At 40.7% G+C, this 23,539-nt stretch overlaps 2 protein-coding genes across 7 annotated transcripts in view; one reads left to right on the top strand and one right to left on the bottom strand.

Annotated features, from left to right (window-relative positions):
* Positions 1-7,797, bottom strand: part of LOC118386817 (cyclin-dependent kinase 19) — a 77,606-nt gene extending 69,809 nt beyond the window's left edge. For 4 of the 5 annotated variants that reach the window (XR_004826294.2, XR_004826293.2, XM_035774674.2 and 1 more), the window contains exon 1: positions 7,533-7,797. Coding sequence is in view for 3 of the 5 variants with exons in the window: in XM_035774674.2 (XP_035630567.1) it covers positions 7,533-7,660 (128 nt within the window). In the remaining 2 variants the exon portion in view is untranslated. Of the gene's footprint in view, positions 1-1,741; positions 1,833-7,532 lie in introns of all 5 variants that reach the window. The other variant, XM_035774675.2, reaches the window with a different exon arrangement.
* A 796-nt stretch (positions 7,798-8,593) lies between these two features.
* The window catches only part of LOC118386816 (S-adenosylmethionine decarboxylase proenzyme-like), a 29,392-nt gene continuing 14,446 nt past the window's right edge, over positions 8,594-23,539 (top strand). For both annotated transcript variants that reach the window (XM_035774672.2, XM_035774671.2), the window contains exon 1: positions 8,594-8,923. In XM_035774672.2, the coding sequence (XP_035630565.1) occupies positions 8,814-8,923 (110 nt within the window). In that variant the 5' untranslated portion in view covers positions 8,594-8,813. The remainder of the gene's footprint in view (positions 8,924-23,539) is intronic.

Below are 23,539 nucleotides of genomic sequence, written 5' to 3'. Positions count from 1 at the left end.
AACACTAAATACAGGCACAGATTGTGTGTGGAAAATGATTTAAGACTGAGACTTTCTCCAATACAACCCAACATTGCAGCGTTATGTGCAACCTTTCAAGCACACCCTTCTCATTAACCTGTGGTGAGTTATTCACACCCTTCTCATTAACCTGGGGTGAGTTATTCACACCCTTCTCATTAACCTGGGGTGAGTTATTCACACCCTTCTCATTAACCTGGGGTGAGTTATTCACACCCTTCTCATTAACCTGGGGTGAGTTATTCACACCCTTCTCATTAACCTGGGGTGAGTTATTCACACCCTTCTCATTAACCTGGGGTGAGTTATTCACACCCTTCTCATTAACCTGGGGTGAGTTATTCACACCCTTCTCATTAACCTGGGGTGAGTTATTCACACCCTTCTCATTAACCTGGGGTGAGTTATTCACACCCTACTCATTAACCTGTGGTGAGTTATTCACACCCTTCTCATTAACCTGGGGTGAGTTATTCACACCCTTCTCATTAACCTGGGGTGAGTTATTCACACCCTTCTCATTAACCTGGGGTGAGTTATTCACACCCTTCTCATTAACCTGGGGTGAGTTATTCACACCCTACTCATTAACCTGGGGTGAGTTATTCACACCCTTCTCATTAACCTGGGGTGAGTTATTCACACCCTTCTCATTAACCTGGGGTGAGTTATTCACACCCTTCTCATTAACCTGGGGTGAGTTATTCACACCCTTCTCATTAACCTGGGGTGAGTTATTCACACCCTTCTCATTAACCTGGGGTGAGTTATTCACACCCTTCTCATTAACCTGGGGTGAGTTATTCACACCCTTCTCATTAACCTGGGGTGAGTTATTCACACCCTTCTCATTAACCTGGGGTGAGTTATTCTCAATTTTCGATGAACAAATGGGGTTTTATATGTAAGATGGTTAAATAAAGAGCAAAATTATTATTATTATTTGTGCACTGGTCCTATAAGAGCTCTTCTTCACTTCCCACGAGCCAGGTTGTGACAAAAATTCACACTCATTCTTATGTTTAATAAATGTATTGTATCGAGCCCAGGGTCTGTCGCAGCCGGCCGCGACCGGGAGGTCCATGGGGCGATGCACAATTGGCTTAGCGTCGTCCAGGTAAGGGAGGGTTTGGCCGGTAGGGATATCCTTGTCTCATTGCGCACTAGCGACTCCTGTGGCGGGCCGGGCGCAGTGCATGCTAACCAGGTCGCCAGGTGCACAGTGTTTCCTCTGACACATTGGTGCGGCTGGCTTCCGGGTTGGATGCGCTCTGTGTTAAGAAGGGGGTAATTTTCTATATTTTTTTATTGTACAGTGTGTGTGTGTTTGTGGCAGGCTAACAATGATGGCAAAAAAAAAAACATTTGAGAGTGCGCTTGCCGTGGTGCTAGAGGGGGTACGCAGCTGGAGGTTGAATGTTTGAAGGGGTACGGGACGATAAAAAGTTTGGGAACCACTGGTGTAAACGAACGGTATGCTTTCAGTTGAGCATACTAGCGCTTCGCCTGTCTACCCAGAAGTTGATCCTGTTGCTTTGCAACCTCTTGCTTTTTAATATATATTAAAACATATATATATTATTATGAACAAAACAAATACAAAAACAGAAAATCACAAACAAGAGTATATAAACCTAACAGACAGGGGTACATTCGAGATACCATAAAACTTTTTTACAAATGGAAAATGTAAGTATTGCTTTTCTGTTTTTACACTTACTGATAATTTTCAAAATAATATTTCAATTCCATCTTAAAACAACGTGAAGAGGGGTTTGTTCTCCGCCCACTTCATTTTATGGACATAGAATCTGTATGAAAAATAAAGAAAGAACAATGAAAGTTAAATCAGAGTCCATATCATTTGGATCAAAATAAAACAATAGTCTTTCAAATTAACATTAATAGTTGCTTCTTTTAAAATAAAATCTTCTGACATAAGAACACTCCCAATCTGTGTATAATAAAGGTCTTTACAGGGTGGATTCTATGAATGAGTTTGTATAATACTTCTTTCACCTTATTAGATTTACAGTATTTGCCAGACAACAACGAGACTTTGTTCCAGTTCACTTGTCCTTGGGCTGCATTCCAGTATATTCTAGCAGATGCAATAGTAACATCTTGACGGAGTTCTTATATACATGTTATTACATTTATAGTTAAAAAAAATTAAATTCCTTTTAGCAGTATTGAGGCTACAAAATCCTCAAAAGTGGCACTTGGAGTATTGTTATATTCTCCTAAAATAAGAATAGCACCTTTAGGGACAGCTCAAACAACTATTTGAAACTCCTCGGGAGAGAATGTAACATTTGTGTTCTCATGAATTCTGGATAATCATATAGTTGTCCATCATTATCCAATAATTGTTTAACCCAGATAACGCTGTTGTCAAACCAGTTCTGGAAAAAAAGACTTGTTTTTGTATTTTAAGTCTTTATTATTCCAGATTGTATATCTATGTGGGGAAAATGGTTTGTACATGGAGGTTCCAAGTTAGAAGAACTTGTTTATAAAAGTTAGCAAGCTTAATAGGGACCTTTATCCACATCAAAGTTGCATTTGAGTAAGAATTCTAGACCACAAATCTGTTGAAATATTAAATTAGGGATTATATTCCAAATGCAATCCTTATTTCTGCAATAGTTTTGTATCCATTTGATATTAAAGACTGTAATAGAGGTTTTAAAATCCAGAGCATTCAACCCTCCCTCACTTTGGGTGGTTCATGTTACAGCTTTTCTTAAATAATGAGGTTTATTCCCCCATGTGAAGTTAAATCATTTAGTATCAACCATTTTAGTTACCGACAGAGGAACATCCAAGACAAGGGAGGTATAAACTCATCTGGACCTTCAGATTTGGACAAAAGTACACATCCAGATAAAGAAAGATCTCTTAATAACCAGGAGTTAAATCTCTTTCCATTGTCCTCTACAAAAGGAGAGACATTTAAGTTGTCCCTTTCTTTCTGATCTTTGCTAACTTTAATACCAAGACATGTGATCACATCGTTACATACAGAGTTTAAGTCACATCTTTTCAACACAAATAATTCACATTTCCTAATATTCAGAGATAAACCAGATACACGTGAGAAGGCATTAATACCCTCAATAGCTTTCCGGACTTCATTGTGATCTATCAAAAAAAATGGTGGTGTTGTTTGCCAATTGTGAACATTCTCTCTTTATCTTGTATCTGAGTACTCCTAAAACAATCCTTATTGATATGAAGTGCCATAACTTGTGTGACCTATACAAATAAGAAAGGAGAAATTGGGCATCCTTGTTTAATTCCGTGTCTAATGTCGAATCTCTGTGAAGTTCCATGGATAATTTAACAGAGCTGTTACTATTATTGTAAAGTGTCTTAATTATTGTACACCTTTAAAATATTGACCAAAATCCAAAAATTGAAGTGTCTCAACAATAAAAAAAATAATGTTAAACTGTATCAAAAGCCTTGTAAAAGTCTACAAATAAAATAAAGCTATATTCCATAATGTGCTCATTGTAGTCTATCAATTCCAAAACTAGTTGAATATTATTACATATATGTCAGCTCTTCAAAAAAACAGACAGGGTATCATAAATTATTTTGTCAATACCTTTAAGTCTTTCTGCAAAGATGGATGCAAGTAGCTTTCCATTAATGTGATTAGTCTCCAATTTTCAAACATCATTGGAACTTTGTTTGGTTTAGGCTTTACAAAAATGAGGCCTTGTGTCATAGAAACAGGCAGGAACCCTAAATCAATTGCCTCCTTAAACATTAAATATAAATAAATTAAACAATATCCTCCTGAAAATATTTATAGAATGAACTAATAAAGCCATCATTCCCTGGAGTTTGGTTCTCTTGCTGATACATTTGTTTATTTCATTAATATAAATAAATTCTTCATCTATGAATTTTGCATAGTTTTCAACAGAGTCTAGAAAGGCAGATATGTCACCAGTAGGACAGACATTACTGGTATAAAAATTACCATAGAATTGTGAAACATATTTTGGAATATCTTTGGAGTTTTAATTTTCTTTGCCATCTATATTAAGCTTATGAATTGAGGTAAATTCAGACTAACTTTAAGATCAGTAAGAATGTATGGTTCAATGGATACCTTGACTACAGTGTTATCTAATGAATTAAATCAACCAGAAGTAAATTCTTGACTGTCTGGACATGTCCTTGTTACTCTCCAAGTGAAGTACTTTTTATCAGCATATTTAGATCTCCAAATATCGAATAATCCAAGACTAAGACATAGTTTAAACTCAGGATTAATAATGCTGGATATCTGTCAATCATTAGATACAGAATTAAAACCTCCACCTGAGTTATAGGTGTATTTCAGGATATAAAAGTTAACTCTATTAATCTATTATTCAGTGACGTTGCAGGCTCGCTCAGTGCTGCCCCCTCTCATTGAGTATCTCAAATTGAAGGCCAACCAATGTACTGCAGGCTGCCTTTAGCAACTAAATTATCCGTATAACTGTCTGTGTGAGATTTTAAAGTAAATCGGTTCAAGGACATACATCTAGTGAAATAACATTAATTATTGGTACCATGATTGTGATTTAAAAAAAAGTAATGGATCCACAAATATTAACCACGAAGATTGCCATTTCCACATAGATTATAATGGCGGATCCTGTTTTCTGGAAACAGTACCACCGTCAGCCTTCAACTTGAAATCCTCAATGCGAGGGGCCAGCCGTTCTCCCCTGGGCTAGGCCTATAAATCTGGCTAACACCTAACTCGAAATCCTTCTGACATCAGTGTGTCACAGCTCTCCATCGCTGTGAATCACGTAAGTTGCGTCAGCCAGGCCTACTGCACCACCCCTGAAAGCATGCGTCACTGAAAAATCGGCAACAACAACACTATGTCTCAGTTTGACAGAGACACTATCCAGAATATTGATTAACTAAATAGAAAAGTCCCATTATCTAACAATCGGTTCAAGGACATACATCTAGTGAAATAAAACAACAAGCCATTATAATCTATGTGGAAATGGCAATCTTCGTGGTTAATATTTGTGGATCCATTACACTAACAGCTTACAGACGGTAGGCAATTAAGGTCATAGTTATGAAAACCTAGGACACTAAAGAGAACTTTCTACTGACTCTGAAAAACACAAAAATAAAGATGACCAGGGTCCCTGCTCATCTGAGTGAACGTGTCTTAGGCATGCTGCAAGGAGGCATGAGGACTGCAGATGTCGCCAGGGCAATACATTGAAATGTCCGTACTGTGAGACACCTAAGACAGCGCTACATGGCGATAGGACGGACAGCTGATCATCCTTGCAGTGGCAGACCACGTGTAACAACACCTGCACAGGATCGGTACATTCGAACGTCACACCTGCGGGACAGGTACAGGATGGCAACAACAACAACTGCCCAAGTTACACCAGGAACGCACAATCCCTCCATCAGTACTCAGACTGTCCGCAAAAGGCTGAGAGAGGCTGGACTGAGGGCTTGTAGGCCTGTTGTAAAGGCAGGTCCTCACCAGACATCACTGGCAACAATGTCGCCTATGGTCACAAACCCACCGTCGCTGGACCAGACAGGACTGGCAAAAAGTGCTCTTTACTGACGGATCGCGGTTTTGTCTCACCAGGGGTGATGGTTGGATTCACGTTTATCGTAAAAGGAATGAGCGATACACCGAGGCCTGTACTCTGGAGCGGGATCAATTTGGAGGTGGAGGGTCCATCATGGTCTGGGGCGGTGTGTCACAGCATCATCGGACTGAGCTTGTTGTCATTGCAGGTAATCTCAACACTGTGCGTTACAGGGAAGACATCCTCATGTTGTACCCTTCCTGCAGGCTCATCCTGACATGACAATGCCACCAGCCATACTGCTCGTTCTGTGAGGGATTTCCTGTAAGACAGGAATGTCAGTGTTCTGCCATGGCCAGCGAAGAACCCGGGATCTCAGTCCCATTGAGCATGTTTGCTACCTGTTGGATCGGAGGGTGAGGGCTTGGGCCATTCCCCCCAGAAATGTCTGGGAACTTGCGGGTGCCTTGGTGGAAGAGTGGGGGGACATCTCACAGCAAGAACTGGCAAATCTGATGCAGTCCATGAGGAGGAGATGCACTGCAGTACTTAATGCAGCTGGTGGCCACACCCGATACTGACTGTTACTTTTGTTTTTGACCCCTCCTTTGTTCAGGGACACATTACTCCATTTCTGTTAGTCACATGTCTGTGGAACTTGTTCAGTTGATGTCTCAGTTGTTGAATCTTATGTTCATACAAATATTTACACATGTTAAGTTTGCTGAAAATCAATGCAGTTGACAGTGAGAGGACGTTTCTTTTTTTGCTGAGTTTACGACTTGTGCCAGAAGGCCCTATGCCAAATTATCGATCCTACACCCTCAACTCTGCACTGGCATTTACATTTTGCAACGTATTTATTGTTTATTACAGATAGTATATATTCTGCTACTATGGACAAAAGTTCCATATTACACTGACTTTCCTAAAGGAGGGATCATTTTTTTGTCATCATAAGCCTATAATGGGCTATTAGGCCTACTGGCCCAATCAGATAGACATATAGGATCTCATCACGTTGATCAATCAATACTGGAGGTGATATACTGGATTACCTCCAGTATTGATTGATCAGTGCAGAGGAGTTCCTATGTCCTATATGCATATCTGATTGGGCTAATAGGCCTAATGGTCCAGTATAGGCTAATGATAGTGTTATATAGTGAGTGATCTACTCCCCCTCAAAACCGAAATAGCATAGCCTACATTTCCACTTTCCCTCCAATCTGGAGAGAAGTCTATGCTCCAGGCATATCTTGAGATTGGTTCCCAAATGAGAATCAAAGACAGCAATCACTTGCTTGTGCAGGAAAAAAAAACTATTTCAATGTATTTTAAAATGATCCCACAGAAATGTTGGCGCCTTTGCAAAGTAAATGGTCAATAAGGAACAGGAACAGCAACAGCAAACACTTACAAAATGATTAATTGTGTGATATGAGTATTTTATCCATATTAGAAAACCATAATAATGAAGTATTTGCCAAAAATGTATATTCTAATCATTGCTGTGACACTTGTTTTATTTGCATTCCAGCACCAGGTTCGAGTTCGACTGTGTCAGTGCTCTTGAGAGATCTTGGCAATAATATGATTATTTTAAGCAGCAACAACTTAGCCAAGTTGACCAAGATCATAGCTTACACGATTCTACTGGCGAAATTAGGCTTATATAAATAACTAAATGTTGAAAGTAGTCTGGGTAACCATGAACAGGGTGTCAAATAATAAACATCATCACTGTGTTGTTTTGGGGGAGGACCGTTGCGAGTGAGTGCGTACATGAAAACAAAAACACAGACACTGGCAGAGCTCAGGAAGGTTCAAATGTAGTCTCTGTCCAACGTGCAAAGAGATATAGTCTTCATACGGCATTCTGCAATCAGTTTATTGAGTAAACAATAACGTTCAGAATCTTACCCGTTTTTGCGCTTAGCTTTATAAACGTGCCCGTATGTGCCTCGACCCACTTTGCAACCTTCATATTCGAACAGATCTTCTACCTTCTCTCGTTCGGCCGCGAGCTTTGTTTTGAAGTCGTAATCCATTTTAACCCATAAATATTTCTTAAATTACAATAATATAAAATATTAATTATTACATGCATTAATTAAATAATCTTGTCGTTTTATTCCCCCACCATTTCCTTGTTTGGGATTTTGGTCTACTCCGTTTAATGTTCACTGGCTCGTTGACGTTTCTAATTGGCACGCAAGGCTTTCTGGGGAAGGTAGTTTACAAAAACGTCAGCTTGAGTTATCAACATGGAAGTAAATGGTTCGTGAAACTACATTCCGCATTTTGCGTGAGAGTTTTTATTGAACCTTTATTTTACTAGGCAAGTCTGCTAAGAACAAATTCTTATTTTACAATGACGACGAAACACTCCCCTTACCCGGACGACACTGGGCCAATTGTGCGCCGCCCTATGGGACTCCCAACCACGGCCGGTTGTGATTACAGCCCAGGATGGAACCAGGGTCTGTAGTGACGCCTCGAGCACTGAGATGTAGTGCCTTAGACCGCTGCGCCACTCGGGAGACTTAAAGGGCAGTTACTGCACTTGCATACTCATGATCAGTCAAAAAAATGGGGGAGATCAGTTGCAACATTTCATGTGTTATATACTACTCAAATTAACAAAAGTGTCACCCTTTTGTAGTTTGACCCAACATGTGCAGGTCTCCAATACGTTGTTGAATAGAAATAATCAAGTGAGTTTTTTCTCAAGTAGCCTCAACTAGAGGAATAGTCTACTATACTATACTCGCCCAAATGACATCTATTGCCTTGAGCTGAGAGGTACATGTAGCAAATCGGCATAACCATCATTTTGTAATATGTTTGGAGATTTGCAATGTACACACTTCTGTCATGCTGACAGTTGCCTCAGCCAATCGCCACTTAATGGAAAGGACCCGCCAATGTGATTCGACTAACTTGAGGGTGACGTGATAGGCTAGGTGAATAAAATCACAGTGCAGTCCTCATTCTGCGCTTTCCACAGTATGGCCGGTGATATTAGCTAGCAGTCGCTCTACAGTATTCTCTGTAAAAGGGAAGACGGTAAAACCAAGAAATTACACCTGGATTGCTAAAGGACTGTACTTAATAAATTATAACGATCAAGCAAGGACAAGCAAATTAAGTTGAAAACGTAACCTACATTTAATTTCTGTTATTGGTGTCTGCTGTGCCACGATGGAAGAGAACGGTGCACACTTCTTCGAGGGAACCGAGAAGCTGTTGGAGGTGTGGTTCTCCCGGCAAGATGAGAATAAAGGAACAGGGGACCTCCGTACCATCCCAAGGTTTGTGGAGTGAAGATTTGATTAATACATGCCTGTCTGCTTGACTTTGCTTGCTAGCTAAGCTGCTAGCATGTGGCACTGTATGCACTCAAGCAACCCTCAACTATCGCTAAAAACATCGTAACCAGGTTTTCTTCCTCTTTCTAGGTAGTCTATTTAATGACAACGAGCCCAGTTATCTCAAACCACCATAGCATTTTTCACTGACATGTCATGTGGTGGCCGAATGAATTACCATCCCCCATATTCGACCGCTAGCTGTAGTAGCTTGGCGCTTGCTAACGCGGTAGCAAGCTGAGTCATTCATTCAATCGTTGTTAGTTAGCTAACGTTAACCATGTCACCTGTTTGTTGGATGGTTCGCTATATGTTGGCTAGTCTCGCAACATTTCATCAAACTGTCAAGCATGGTCTCCAGTAAAATTCTTTATACTCTTAACATGTTCAGAAATGTATCTACATATGGCTTGATGCAATGTAAGGTATACGGCTGGCTACGTATTTGAAATCGAGTAGTTTTTGTGTTGCCCAGGCAAGAGAAGGGGTACGATTGGGTTGAGTTTGACTGCGCGGGTTTTTCGCATAATGCGCATGGATTTGGAGTTAGACCGACGTACACGTGCATCTCTATGCAGTAATGTAGCTTATGTCAAGAGCTAGGTAGCTCACTAAATCTACAACTCAACAAGTGTTGTCATTGTGTAACTAGGGTTAGTAATTTTCCATTTCATTTGTTCTCCTGCGTCACGCATGTGGGCCCTAGCATCATGCTAAGCATGTGGTTGTGCCTTGGGGCCGTGCCTTGTGGCAACTTAAAAAATATATATATTGGCTGTCTTTCTGTTAAGCTTTACATCTGCAATGCAGAATGAAAGCATAAACATAATGAATAGGGAATGGATAATGATCAGTTTGAGAGTTGATTGCCCATCAGTTATCTGAGAAACTAATCTTCTGTGACTTACTCAATGCATGAATGACGAGTAGTTTCATTAACGTTACCTGGAGTCCATCTTGCTACTATTACTTGTGCAGGTATAATGAAATAAGAGTTTCATGATACTCACTCGTAGTTCTCCAACTTCATAAATTAGGCCGTTATTTTTTTGCATTGCCCCAATATGTTAAAGGATGTGTTTCTATCAACCATACTAAAATGATTGAAATGCTCTAGTTTATAAATACGTTTTGAGTATGTTTCTTGGAGTTCCAGCAAACGGCTTATGTATGATTGTCAGACAGTAGGGCATGGATTCACAAACTTAATTTTTTTCTCCTAGTAATGATCACATTTGGAGAATTTCAGAACTCCATGTAAAAAAGTATTTAATTGGCCAAGGTTTGCTTTTTTTATTTGGTGCTTGACATTTATTCACAAATTAGCCTGAGTGTACTTTTGACCGTTTCGATCTAAAGGAATTATGGTTTGAAGTGACAAATGCATCAGTTAGTGGATAGTTCAGAACAGGCAATTTTGTATTATCTGCTGTGTAAAATTCTATATCTCCCAGTCTGCTTTAGTGCCTGGTCTAGACTTGGGCTGTACCAGGATATTTAGAAATAGTCATGTGATGGTTTTTCAATACTGCTAACAATGCTTTTGAACATGTTTCAATAAATTTGTACTTTAAGTAAATACCCGAAGTGAACTTGTGCAATACTTTAGGAGACTAAGCAGATGGGTGTTCATTTCAAATCATTTTACATTATGAAGCTTGTTAGTTCCCCAGAACAGTTGAGCCAGTCAAGTGTTTGTAAATGGCACAGCAGGAGAAAGCAGGAACAGGTGAGTCCAGCTGTGTATTCACAGGCTTTGCGTTTTATATTGAAAGTAAAGGAGTTTTATTTTTCTCAATAGGGATCAGGGACATGCAACTATAGTTTTGTCATAAATAGTATAAATCATTAAGCAGAAAGTGGCTTGTCAATGACAACAGTTGTGCTAAACTGGCAGCCACACAAGTAAATGAGTTTACAATGAAAACCCTTTTTTTTGTTGCTAAAAACAATGCATGGCCATATCTTTATCATAAAAAATATAACCAGCTACATTTCCTAAAGTAGTCGCGTTAATGCGTAAGTTAAAATCGCATTTTACCTGAGAAAAATAGTCTTGTAGCAATACATCCGTCAGCTGTCTTCTGATAGCATGCCCGTTCATGAGAAATGACAACTTTTTTTGATGCGGAGCATAAATTACAATAGAAAGCATTATAGAGCTGTGTTTACGAAACGCTGCACTACATTTCTTACGCATTTGAGCTTTTCCTGTGTGGGAAAAACAAAGAATATGTTAGGTCGACCCTTAAGGTTAACTTGCTTAACGTTTACTAATACCTAAAGTTGCATTACAAAAGTATTTCGAAGTGTTTTGTGAAAGTTTATCGTCAACTTTTTAAATAAAAAAAAATGACGTAACGTTATAAGACGCTATTTTTTTCCGTTTATCACAGTCTTCATAGATCGCTATCTAGGCTATATATGGACCGATTTAATCGGAAAAAAAGACCCAATAGTGATTATGGGACATCTAGGAGTGCCAACAAAGATGGTCAAAGGTAATGAATGTTTTATATTTTATTTGTGCGGTTTGTGTAGCGACTACTATGATAATTATTTTGTTTACGTCCCCTGCGGGTCTTTTGGGGTGTTACATGCTATCAGATAATAGCTTCTCATGCTTTCGCCGAAAAGCATTTTAAAAATCTGAGTCGTTGCCTGGATTCACAACGAGTAGCTTTAATTCAATACCCTGCATGTGTATTTTAATGAACGTTTGAGTTTTAACTAGTACTATTAGCATTTAGCGTAGCGCATTTGCATTTCCAGATGTCTAGATGGGACGAGGTAGGAGCAAGAGGTTAAGGTTGTGGGACATATTGTGTTGGCTTTCTGCTGTGCTGGAAGTCAAAGCCCTTTGGATGAGTTACCTGTACAGCTGCCACTGCAGCTTGATTTCCTTTTTTTCCCTTTTCTCTGTTCTGGGCCTGTCTGCGCCTCCCCTCTTCTCCATGAAGCAGGCAGACCCGTTGCACTTGCAGCTCCAAGACTCCAGACAGTGTACACAGTATGGTTCTTCCTCCAGACAAGCATGCATACCTTTTCGGCATTTTCTTGTAAAATAAAAAAAATTGAGTGATGTGTGGACATGTGCTCGTCAATCATTTTATTGCAAGATCATAGGCGTTAATATGACGCTCCCCCCCCGCCTCAAAAAGCCTCCACTCTTCTGGGAAGGCTTTCCACTAGATGTTTAAACATCGCTGCAGGGACGTTTGTCTATTCAACCACCAGCGCAAGCGCGTTAGTGAGGTTGGGCCTGGCTGTCGTTTCTCCAATTCATCCAGTCAAGTTCATCCACACCGCTCTCGGCATACCATTTTTGTATGGACCTCGCTTTGTGCACGGTGGCATTGCCATGCTGACACAGGAAAGGGCCGTCCTCAAACTGATGCTGCAAAGAATGGTCTGGAATTAAGGGGCCTTGCCCGAACCATGAAAAACAGTCCAGACCATTCCTACACCAAACTTTACAGTTAGCAATATGCATTGGCACAGGTTGTGTTCATCTGGCATCTGCCAAACCCAGATTTGTCAATTGGACTGCCAGATGGTGAAGCGTGACTCATCACTCCAGAGAACGTGTTTCCACTGCTCCGAAGTACCACTCCAGTTGACGCTTGGCATTGCGAATGGTGATATTAGGCTTGTTTGCAGCTGCTTGACCATGGAAACCCATTTCATGAAGCTCCCGACAAAAGATACTTGTGCTTATGTTCGAAACTGCATCTGGAAGCAAAGTGATAGTGAGTGCAACAGAGGACATAATATTTTCACGTTCTTCAGTACTCGGCAGTCTCGTTCTGTGAGCTTGTGGCCTACCACTTCGCTGCTGAGCTGTTGCTGCTAGACATTTCCACTTTACAATAACAGCATTTACAGTTGACGGGGCAGCTCTAGCAGAGCAAAAACTTGAGTCACTTGTTGGAAAGGTAACAGCCTATGCTGGTGCCATGTTGAAAGTCACTGAGCTCTTCAGTAAGGCCATTCTACTCCCAATGTTTGTCTATGGGGATTGTGTGGCTGAAATCGCTGACTCCAGTAAGGTGGGGGGGTGTCCACAACTTCATTAGCTGATTTGCCGGTCTTTGCGCTCATTCGCATTTTCTTGGCATTCTGGTAATGGATGCAAGGGGGCTCCCCTTGTGTACTTAGACGATAACACGTAAATCCGTGTGGACTGAATGAGGATATGAACATCTGGAACCTAGACAACCCTAGTCTGTTCTACTGTTCAAGAAAGTCTTACTCGGCTTGTGGGCCGCAGACGGAAACCACTCGTGCGTGTTGCAGAGTTAAACCAGTCGAGCCACATTTGTAGCAAGAAACAGGGCGTTTTCTGTTATTACAAGAGCATCTAGCGGCTACCGGCGGTTACTGACAACCCCAGTTCTATGAACCAAGCGCTATTTTATTTCAGTTTCTTTTGCGCCCCAATGTTCATCTCAGGCAAGCCCCACATGGGGTCACAACCCTTAGTTTGGCAAACACGACATTAGGGCATACACTGCTCTTAAATATCTAGATTTTCCTTGATGCGCCCTCCACCATGCCTCTGTTTGAATGCTTGGTTGGCGGAAATGATTAGTTACTAAATTGGTACCCAAATTAAGATGTCACTTCATATTGACAACACATAATCGATCTAACTCTGTGGCACTTCACTAGAGCGTTACACTTTGTTTCTGGTTTTTCTCTTTCGTGTCCATTTTGTTTAAATGTTGAGTTACCAGTCAAGTTTGGACACCTACTCATTCCAGGATTTATATATATATATTTACTATTTTCTACACTGTAGAATAGTAGTAAAGACCACTATGAAATCATGTAGTAACCAATTGTTAAACAAAACAAAATAGCCTTGTACCACATCTGGCTGTGATTGGGAGTCCCATAGTGCGGGGCACAATTGGCCCAGCGTTGCCGGGGTAGGCCGCCATTGTAAAAATAATAAGTGACTTGCCTAGTTAAATTGTGTAAAAAATGTTTTGCGCACTCGGCATTCAACCAGCTTCACCTGGAATGCTTTTCCAACAGTCTTGGAGTTCCCACATATGCTGAGCACTTCTCTCTGCGGTCCAACTCATCCCGAACAGCCCTATTAGGTTGAGGTCATTTGATTGTGGAGGCCAGGAAAAACCCTTGACTCGTTAGGTGTGCACACTTTGTACTGTTAGGCCTGTAAACCCCTATGTAAAAAGGGTGGTCACAATTCTGTTTGTACACTTTACGTGGATAGGTTTTTATTAAGAAGCATATTTGAAGCCAGCCATTACACTGGCATTTAATTGTTGCTTATAAATTTGAATTTACAAATTGAAGATTGCTAGGAGTGGGAGTATCCCTTTTTCGTAATGATACATTGGTGCATGGCGGAGTCTAAAGCTGTATATGCCTCCTTGTCCTTTGCAAATAAAGAGAATATGTATCCAAATTTGATGCACTAAACAATTCACACTAAGCCCTTAAATCATTTTCCAGTGGCATTGCCCAATGGTCTTCAGATGGGATGCTGTAATGATAGAAATAATCTTGCCTAATCTACTGAAAATAGGTCTTTAAACAAGATTAAATCATTACAGGTGCGTTTGACTCCTATTAACCTCTTAGAGCTACCCCCCCTACTTTAAAAAAAAATTCCACCTGAAGACATACCCAAATCTCTAACTGCCTGTAGCTCAGGAACAGAACCAAGGATATGCATATTCTTGGTACCATTTGAAAGAACACTCTGAAGTTTGTGTAAATGTGAATTGAATGTAGGAGAATATAACAATAGCTATGGTTTAGATAATACAATGAAAAAAAACATACGTCTTTTTTTTATTGTTGGATCTTTAAAATGAACAAGATAAAACAAACATTCAGATAGGATGATGGGGACAATTTCAGTGAAAAATATGAGGGCAAATACATCAGGAGATGTGGAGGACGCCGTCGGATGGCAACAACCCAGCAGCAGGACCGCTACCTCCGCCTTTGTGCAAGGAGGAGCACTGCCAGAGCCTTGCAAAACAACCTCCAGCAGGCCACAAATGTGCATGTGTCTGTTTCTGACCGTTTGAGCAGACTCCATGAGGGTGATATGAGGGCCCGACATCCACGGGTGGGGGTTGAGCTTACAGCCCAACATCGTGCAGGACGTTTGGCATTGGCCAGAGAACACAAAGATTGGCAAATTCGCCACTGGCGCCCTGTGCTCTTCACAGATGAAAGCAGGTTCACACTGAGCACATGACAGTCTGGAGACTGAATTTCATACAACAGCATTCACATGAGAAGAATTTACCAGTCCAAAACGATGTCCTCTCCGTTCTGAAAATATTCCTCCATTTGGGAATCGCTAAATGAATCGTCCTCGATCAATTTCTTCTAAAATTGTGTGTACATCTGTATATCGAGACTTAGATGTAGCTTTCCCTGACTTAGTTGCCATACTAATTGATATATAAACAGCTGAATATGTGTTTACTAAAACAATGCTGTGCGCAACATGCGTTGCTCCTTCCGGTATGAATCGTCAATGGCGAATGAACCTCTTTACGCCGGAGTTTACTACATGGGTTGGTCTTCCAACGCAAACATTTCATATTGCCGTTTACCTCAGCTCATTGGTTATCGACCCAGCTAGATTTCAAGGTGATCAGTGGACATTGGGTTAAAATAGTCAACGAAACAGCGGGCAAATCATTGGTGCACAATGATGTCATTACTTGTTGTCTTCAAATCGGTTTCTTTCAGTCGATACGTCCCGCGAAATGACCCATCAGGTTTGGTTGTTACAAACAAACCAGTTGATTGCAATGAAACCAAACATTACTGGAAAAGTCACGTTTGTGTGTATTTACCTCGAATGTGTCGTCAAATGGAATGAGACAATTCGCGACACAAGCGGTTCACAAAATGTTTCGTGTTAGGCTATAAAAATTGATTTTATCAAACAAAAGACCATTCATTGTGTAACGATGAGCATTGGGATTGCAAACAGAGGAAGATCGTCAAAGGTAAACTATTTATTTTATTGCAGTTTGATTTTGTTACGCCTGTGCTGGTTGAAAGTTTTTATTTTTTATGGGGCTCTATCCTCAGATAATTGCATCCTTTCCCAGTAAATCCTTTTTCAAATCTGACAACGCAGTTGGATTAGCAAGATTCTAGGCTTTCGAAACATGTGAGACACTTGTATTTTCATGAATGTTTAATATGACTATGTAGCTGTCACCGTATTGTCGAATTTCATCCCACTACCGGGTTTTGTGCGCAGAGGTTAGATGGAGTCTGCACACGCTGCTTTGACTGGACATATAGGCCTATAGAGAATGCCCCCCCCCATGTAAAAATGCCTGTCAATCAGAGCCATCAGCATATGTCAGACACAAGCAAATGTTTCTCCTTCCCTTAGGCCTAGTTATATTAAAATAATTTCTTAGGCTTTTCGGAAGTAGGCTAAGATGATACGTTGACAAGGGGAGAATGCGCCAGTATGAAATTGACAACTAATACACAGCTTGTCTACTGGCATGAATCAAATCAAGAAAATATTCTGTCAAGTTAGAACATGCCAGGTTTGAGGGTATTGGTGCATTGTCTACTTGGCACATTATAGCCCCCATCCTTATGTGGCAAGGTTCATGGCTACTCTTGCCAAACTGGGGGAAAGCCTGAGTTCTGTTTTAGAACATAATCATCAGATCTGGGTTAGGAAAGTGTCTGGCTTACAGAATGAATGACAGCGGGTATTAATCTACAGCCAGGGAAGATTAACTGCTCAGACTCTGGATCAGGGGGTGCTGGATGCCTGCCAATGTCCAAATAAGTCCGCAAGGGCATCTGATTCATGAATCTGTACCTCACACCCACCTAAGCCGCTGACTTTCTCTGGGCTGAGTAACTGCTTAAATTCTGTCCTCGTTAGATAGTGGGCTGTTCAAAATTTCTTGGGCTATTGTCTGACCTGAGGAATGTTGACCAAAGCTGCCTCTAATGGGGAAAGTTCACCTATTCATCTGACCTATGAGGGTGTTGCAAGCTTGAATAGTTCCCCCAGATAGACTTGCCATTTGTCCCTGGGTTTGAAGTGCCCATTTATTTGGCTGTGTTTTATCCTGGCTTTCCCTTTCCTGCAAGTTTCCCAGGCAAGAATGGAGTCTATCGTCACCAGGAATAGCTATAGTGTCCATGTCACACTGAGATGTGAGCTGATACAGCGCTCCATTGAGAGCCACTCGATCGGTACTGGGATGTTACCAGAAGCTTCTAGTATGAGTGGCCCAAACTTGATGACTCCTGAAATTAGTCCTGCTCCTGTAAAGGATATTGCCGTCAATGTTCTTGTTGCTAGGGTTATTTGCCCAGGGCTTGCACAGGCAGAATGGTCATTTATGTCAACCATGGAAATTGATGTTGGTGGATGGATGATTAACTATTATAGCTTCTTTTGATGTCTATTACTTAAAGGACAATTCTGCCACATTACCAGTTAGTGTGTGCACTACTGCACTACTGTAAGATATGATACATTATTGTTTTTGTTAGGCACACTGCATGATTCCTTGTTTTTGCCACTTTGAAGCTTCTGTATTGCCCTCGTCTACAGCATACTAAGATTCCCAGGGTGCATTTTGTCAATCAAGCCCCGACTAAGCATAGTCTAAATATATTGCTTATGTTATGAGTGAATTTTACTTTTTGGGTTGTAAAATATATTATGCTTGCATGAATGTCCTGTTGAATATGCATTGATTATACAAAACATTAGTAACATATCTCGACTGGCCAGGTGAAAGCTATGATCCCTTATTGGTTAAACGTTAAAGGTTTGAGACATGGTGTGTGAATTGGCATGTCAAAATATTTAAGGCCCTTTTTTAAAACTGGTTATAGTAGGTGCCAGGCGCACAGGTGTAAGTGTCCAGAACTCTCTGCTACTAAACAGTTTCCCATGTACCAGCCAACTCTACACCACTGTGGGAAGCATTGCAGTCAGCATGGGTCAGCATCCCTGTGGAATGCTTTCGACAGCTTGTAGAGTCCATGCCCCGAAGAAAATAATTCCAATTTACGGTTACAGTAACTTATGGTTAGCATAGGTTAATTTTCTAGTTACCCTGACTGCTACATGCCCCCCCCCCCTAAAAAGGCGTTTGCAATAAGTAATCTTAACGACTGTCTTAAACAGACATGTAGGCCTGTTAGAACACATTTTAAGAAAGTATGGTGTTGCAGCCTGTGTATTTGGCGCTGATGCTGGCTGAGAATCTAAACCTGCTTCCTAAGTGTTTTCAACAAGAGGCATGCAGCCTCGGTGACTGTCCAAGCAATCATTCAACACTGGAGGTCTTTTGGAACTAATACGAAGTTTGCAAGTAAACATGAAAATGTGCCTTTTGCAAATGCCTGTAATGACTGTTGGTGTCAACTTCGGTCCTTTATAGTGTTAGTGGTTTCGCCGAATGGAATCATGAGTTTGAGCATTGACCTGAAATTTGAGTACGGTGGCTATAAATATCATTAGGTATTCAAGCTTCTATTTTAAAATATTTCCGGACGTTATTACAGACGACCAGAGAAACGTGTATATAGCTGGAAGATCAAATATGATCAGAACTACAGATGGTTATTTTGATCACTGAACACGACTGTCCAATTATTGTTGGTCATCTCAGGGATTCTTCTTGAAAATGTCAGAAGGAATTTCTGATTTTGCTCACCATTGAACAGTCTAAACAGAAATCATTAAATGTTTTGTTTATGAAGTGTTTAGTAAAGTGGCGGCGTTGTCCTTAATGAACACTCCTGATTTTAATTTAAACTTGTTTCCATGAACGCTCTACTCATTTTCTCTCTGCAGCAGACATTTAGTGAGCAATATGTTTTGAACGTATAATCGCAGTATCGAATCACAATTGTGACGTTCTCAATACATAACATATTGGCACATGTATAATGAGATCCCTAGTTGAGAAATCTGTGCCCTGGAGGTGGGGACTGAATGTTAGACACAGCTGGAGGCGCTTTGCAAATGGATTCTATACTGGTCTGAGGACATTTTCCTGTCCAAAGGTCAAAGCCAAAGCTTTTTGAAGTGTGACCACTAAAGTGGCACAGGTCATTTCATGTGGGGTTCTGCCGGTCTCGCAGGGTTGTGCAACGCTCCTTTTTTAATTTATTTTTGATTTAACCAGGTAGGCAAGTTGAGAAGTTCTAGCACCTGCAAGGGAATGCCAGGGCTCTGGACCCGGCTCAATCCATGAGTAGAATACTGGCACTTTGGTCTGTTTTCTTTGAAGTTGATTTGGTCAAAATTGAAGTGCGAGGTAACTTGTCAAACAGCTCTGATGGTTTTCACTCCCTTTCACTGTCTGTTTAATTTGTCTGTAATATGATAACTCAAAATTGCCATTTATAGAATCGTAAAATGATTAGATTAGGGTTGGGCGACAATCCGAATTTGTTTTTGTGCAACATGCCTGTAAGAATCAAGGTTATCATTTTGAGTTTTTGTCCGCATGGTGTATTTTTGGTTGTCTTTCTCACCTGTGTGCACCTTAGAGTACAGTGCCTTCGGAAAGTATTCAGACCCCTTGACTTTTCCACATTTTGTAAAGTTGTAGCCTTTTTCTAAAATTCACTAAATGATCTACACTACCCCATAATGATAAAGCAAAAACAGATTTTTGCTAATTTATTTCAAATAAGCTGAAATCACATTTACATAAGTATTCAGACCCTTTACTCGGTACTTTGAAGCACCTTTGACAGCGATTACAGCATTGAGTCGTGGGTATGACGCTGCAAGCTTGGCACACCTGTATTTGGGGAGTTTCTCCCATTCTTTTCTGCAGATCCTCTCAAGCTCAGGTTGGATGGGGAATGTTGCTGCACAGCTATTTTCGGGTGTCTCCAGTAATGTTCGATCGGGTTCAAGTCCGTGCATTGGCTGGGATACTACTGCATTGTCTTGGCTGTGTGCTTAGGGTCGATCTGTTGGAAGGTGACCATTTTCCCCAGTCTGAGAACCTGCTCCAGAATGCTCAGTACTTCATCAAGGATCTCTCTGTACTATGCTTTGTTCATCTTTGCTTTAATCCTGACTAGTCTCCCAGTCCCTGCTGCTGAAAAACACACCTACAGTATGATGCTGCCACCATGCTTCACCGTAGGGATGGTGCCAGTTTCCCCCCCCCAGATGTGACGCTTGGCATTCAGGCCAAAAAGTTAATGGTTTCACCAAACCAGACAATCCATTTTCCTCTGTGGAGACGTCAATGACCATCGGGTTCTTGGGATGCCTCCCTGACCAAGGCCCTTCTCCCCCGATTGCTCAGTTTGGCTCGGGGGGCCAGCTGTAGAAAGTCTTGGTTCCGAACTTCCATTTTTAAGAGTGATGGCTGCCACTGTTCTTGGGGACCTTCAATGCTGCAGACATTTTTTTGGGACCTTTCCCCAGATCTTTGCCTTCGACACAATCCTATTTCGACACTCTACGGACAATTTCTTCGACCTCATTGGCTTGGTTTTTCCCTCTTTGTAATAATGACAATTACAAAAATTCTATTTTAACCTAATATAATACATCAATAAAATCTATTTAGCCTCAAATAATGAAACATGTTCTAGTTGGTTTAAATGCAAAAACAAAGTGTTGGAGGAGAAAGTAATATGTGCCAATATGCAATATGTGCCATGTAAGAAAGCTAACGTTTAAGTTCCTTGCTCAGAACATGAGAACATATGGAAGTTGAAGGTTCCTTTTAACCAAAGACTTCAATATTCTGAGGTTTTAGGTTGTAGTTAATATAGTGTTTATAGGACTTTCTCTCTACTATTTGTATTTCATTAACTTTTGCCTATTGGATGTTCTTATAGGCACTATAGTATTGCCAGTGTAACGGTCCCTACCTGGGCTCGAACCAGGAACACTTTGACAACAACCACACTCGAAGCATCGTTACCCATCGCTCCTTGCAGGTCAAGGGGAATAACTATTCCAAATCTAAAAGCGAGTGACGTTTGAAACCGTATTAGCGGACACCCAGTAAACTAGCTAGCCATTTTACATTGGTTACACCAGCCATTAGGCTGATAGGCTTGAAGTCATAAACAGTGCTGTGCTTGCGAAGAGCTGCTGGCAAAACGCACAAGTGCTGTTTGAATGCATGATTACGGGCCTGCTGCTGCTCAGACTGCTCTATCAAATCATAGACTTAATTATAACGTAACACACAAATACGAGCCTTTGGTCATTAATATGGTCGAATCAGAAACTATCATTTTGAAAACAAAACGTTTATTTCAGTGAAATACAGAATCGTTTGGTATTTTATCTAACGGGTGGCATCCCCAAGTCTAAATATTCTTGTTACATTGCACAACCTTCAATGTTATGTCATAATTATGTAAAATTCTGGCAAATTAGTTTGCAATGAGCCAGGCTGCCCAAACTTTTGTATATACCCTGACTCTGCGTGCAATGAACACAAGAGAAATTACACTTTAATCTGGTTAATATTGCCTGCTCAACTGGATTGGTAGTTGTAACTAGTGATTTTTTAATTTTTATAAAAGATGTTTAATGCTAGCTAGCAATTTACCTTGGCTTCTACTGCATTCGTGTAACAGGCAGGCTACTAGTGGAGTGCAATGGTTAGAGCGTTGGACTAGTTAACTGTACGGTTGCGAGATTGGATCCCCTGAGCTGACAAGGTGAAAATCTGTTCTGCCCCTGAACAAGGCAGTTAACCCACAGCTCCTAGGCAGTCATTGAAAATAAGAATGTGTTCTTAACGGACTTGCCTAGTTAAATAAAAATGTGAAATCGCCGCCCGACAATACCGATTTCCGATTGGCCGATTTCAAGTTCATAACATTCTGATTAATCGGTCGACCTCTGATCCTCCTTGAGACTTCTAATGTAAACAGGATGCACCTGAGCTCAATTTCATAGCAAAGGGTCTGAATACTTATGTAAATAAGGTATTTGCTTTTTAATACATTAGCAAAAAATGTCAACCTGTTTTTGCTTTGACATTATGGGGTATTGTGTGTAGATTGCTGAGATTGTTTGTAATTTTAGAATAAGGCTAACGTAACAATGCGTCTGAGTACTTTTCGAAAGCACTGCTTGTGAGGAGTGGAGCATGCTACTTTTTTTATTCGTCCCCCCCTCTTCGGAAGACAGATCGTATTTTTTTTTTGTTGCTACATATGCATACATGGTACTTATGTAAAAGTCACACAGAATACAAACTCTTTAATCCCAACCCTCAGCCCATCCCACCTATCATCATAGATCACCCTCATTTGGTTTCCATGTGCCATATATTAGTTGTGCTGTGATGTGTTACACTTTTTCTTTAACCTTTTTCTAAATGTATCCACAGATGACCTAAACTTTCCTACGAGTATATTATTTATTGACTATGGCTTTGCAAATCATCCAACACTGCTATTTGTAAGGTTAATATTAAGTGCATTTTTCCCCTTATGAACCATTCCTAAACCTGTGACCAGAAACGAGCTACATAGGGGCAATACCAGAATAAATACTCTGTTGATTGGTGCGAAGAGACAATCTACAGAGTTGAGATTGAGAGAAATACAGCATACATTCTGTTGGTGGCAAGAAGGAAGGTTAATAAATAAAAATTACAAGATTGAATCAAGTAGTTATTTTTACCAGTTCATGAACCATGTTCCATGGATTTGGTACATTTAGTTTGCAACCTGTATGGCGCAGCTGTCAACTTTTTTGTCCTCAGATGAAACTGGTCTATTTATTCCCTTTTAGCCTATTTGTTTCTTTAATATATGGCAGGCAAACAAGTTCCCTACATTCTCCCTTTTCCACTTACCTCCATTTTTGTGGTAGTGCTGCAATCAGTAGTTTGTTTGGATTGAGCAGATATCCCCATATATTTTTGATAACTGCATATGTGACACCTGTCTATTCATATTGTTAATAAATATAATGATATATAGAAATTAAAAGGAATACACCATCAGTCAATGGCTTTATCAATAAGTGCATTGAGGATGGCGTCTCCACAGTGACTGTACGTACACACCCCAACCAGAAGCCATGGATTACAGGCAACATTCGCACTGAGCTAAAGTAGAGCTGCCGCTTTCAAGGTGCAAGACTCTAACCCGGAAGCTTACAAGAAATTCCGCTATGCTCTGCATCAAACAGGCAGAACGTCAATACAGGGCTAAGATACTCATACTACACTGGCTCCGACGCTCGTCGAATGTGTCGGGGCTTGCAAACTATTAGACTACAAAGGGAAGCACAGCCGTGAGCTACCCAGTGACACAGGCCTGCCAGACGAGCTAAATCACTTCTATGCTCGCTTCGAGGCAAGCATGAGAGCATCAGCCGTTCCGGGTGACTGTGATCACGCTCTCCGTAGCCGACGTGAGTAAGACCTTTGAACAGGTGAACATGTACAAGGCTGCGGGGCCAGACAGATTACCAGGATGTGTGCTCCAGGCATGTGCTGACCAACTGGCAGGTGTCTTCACTGACATTTTCAACATGTCCCTGATTGAGTCTAA

This window comes from Oncorhynchus keta, chromosome 8 (assembly GCF_023373465.1).
Source record: "Oncorhynchus keta strain PuntledgeMale-10-30-2019 chromosome 8, Oket_V2, whole genome shotgun sequence".
NCBI classification, from domain to species: domain Eukaryota; kingdom Metazoa; phylum Chordata; class Actinopteri; order Salmoniformes; family Salmonidae; genus Oncorhynchus; species Oncorhynchus keta.
The sequence above is the reverse complement of the archived record's forward strand: the minus strand, read 5'-3'. Positions and strand labels throughout refer to the sequence as shown.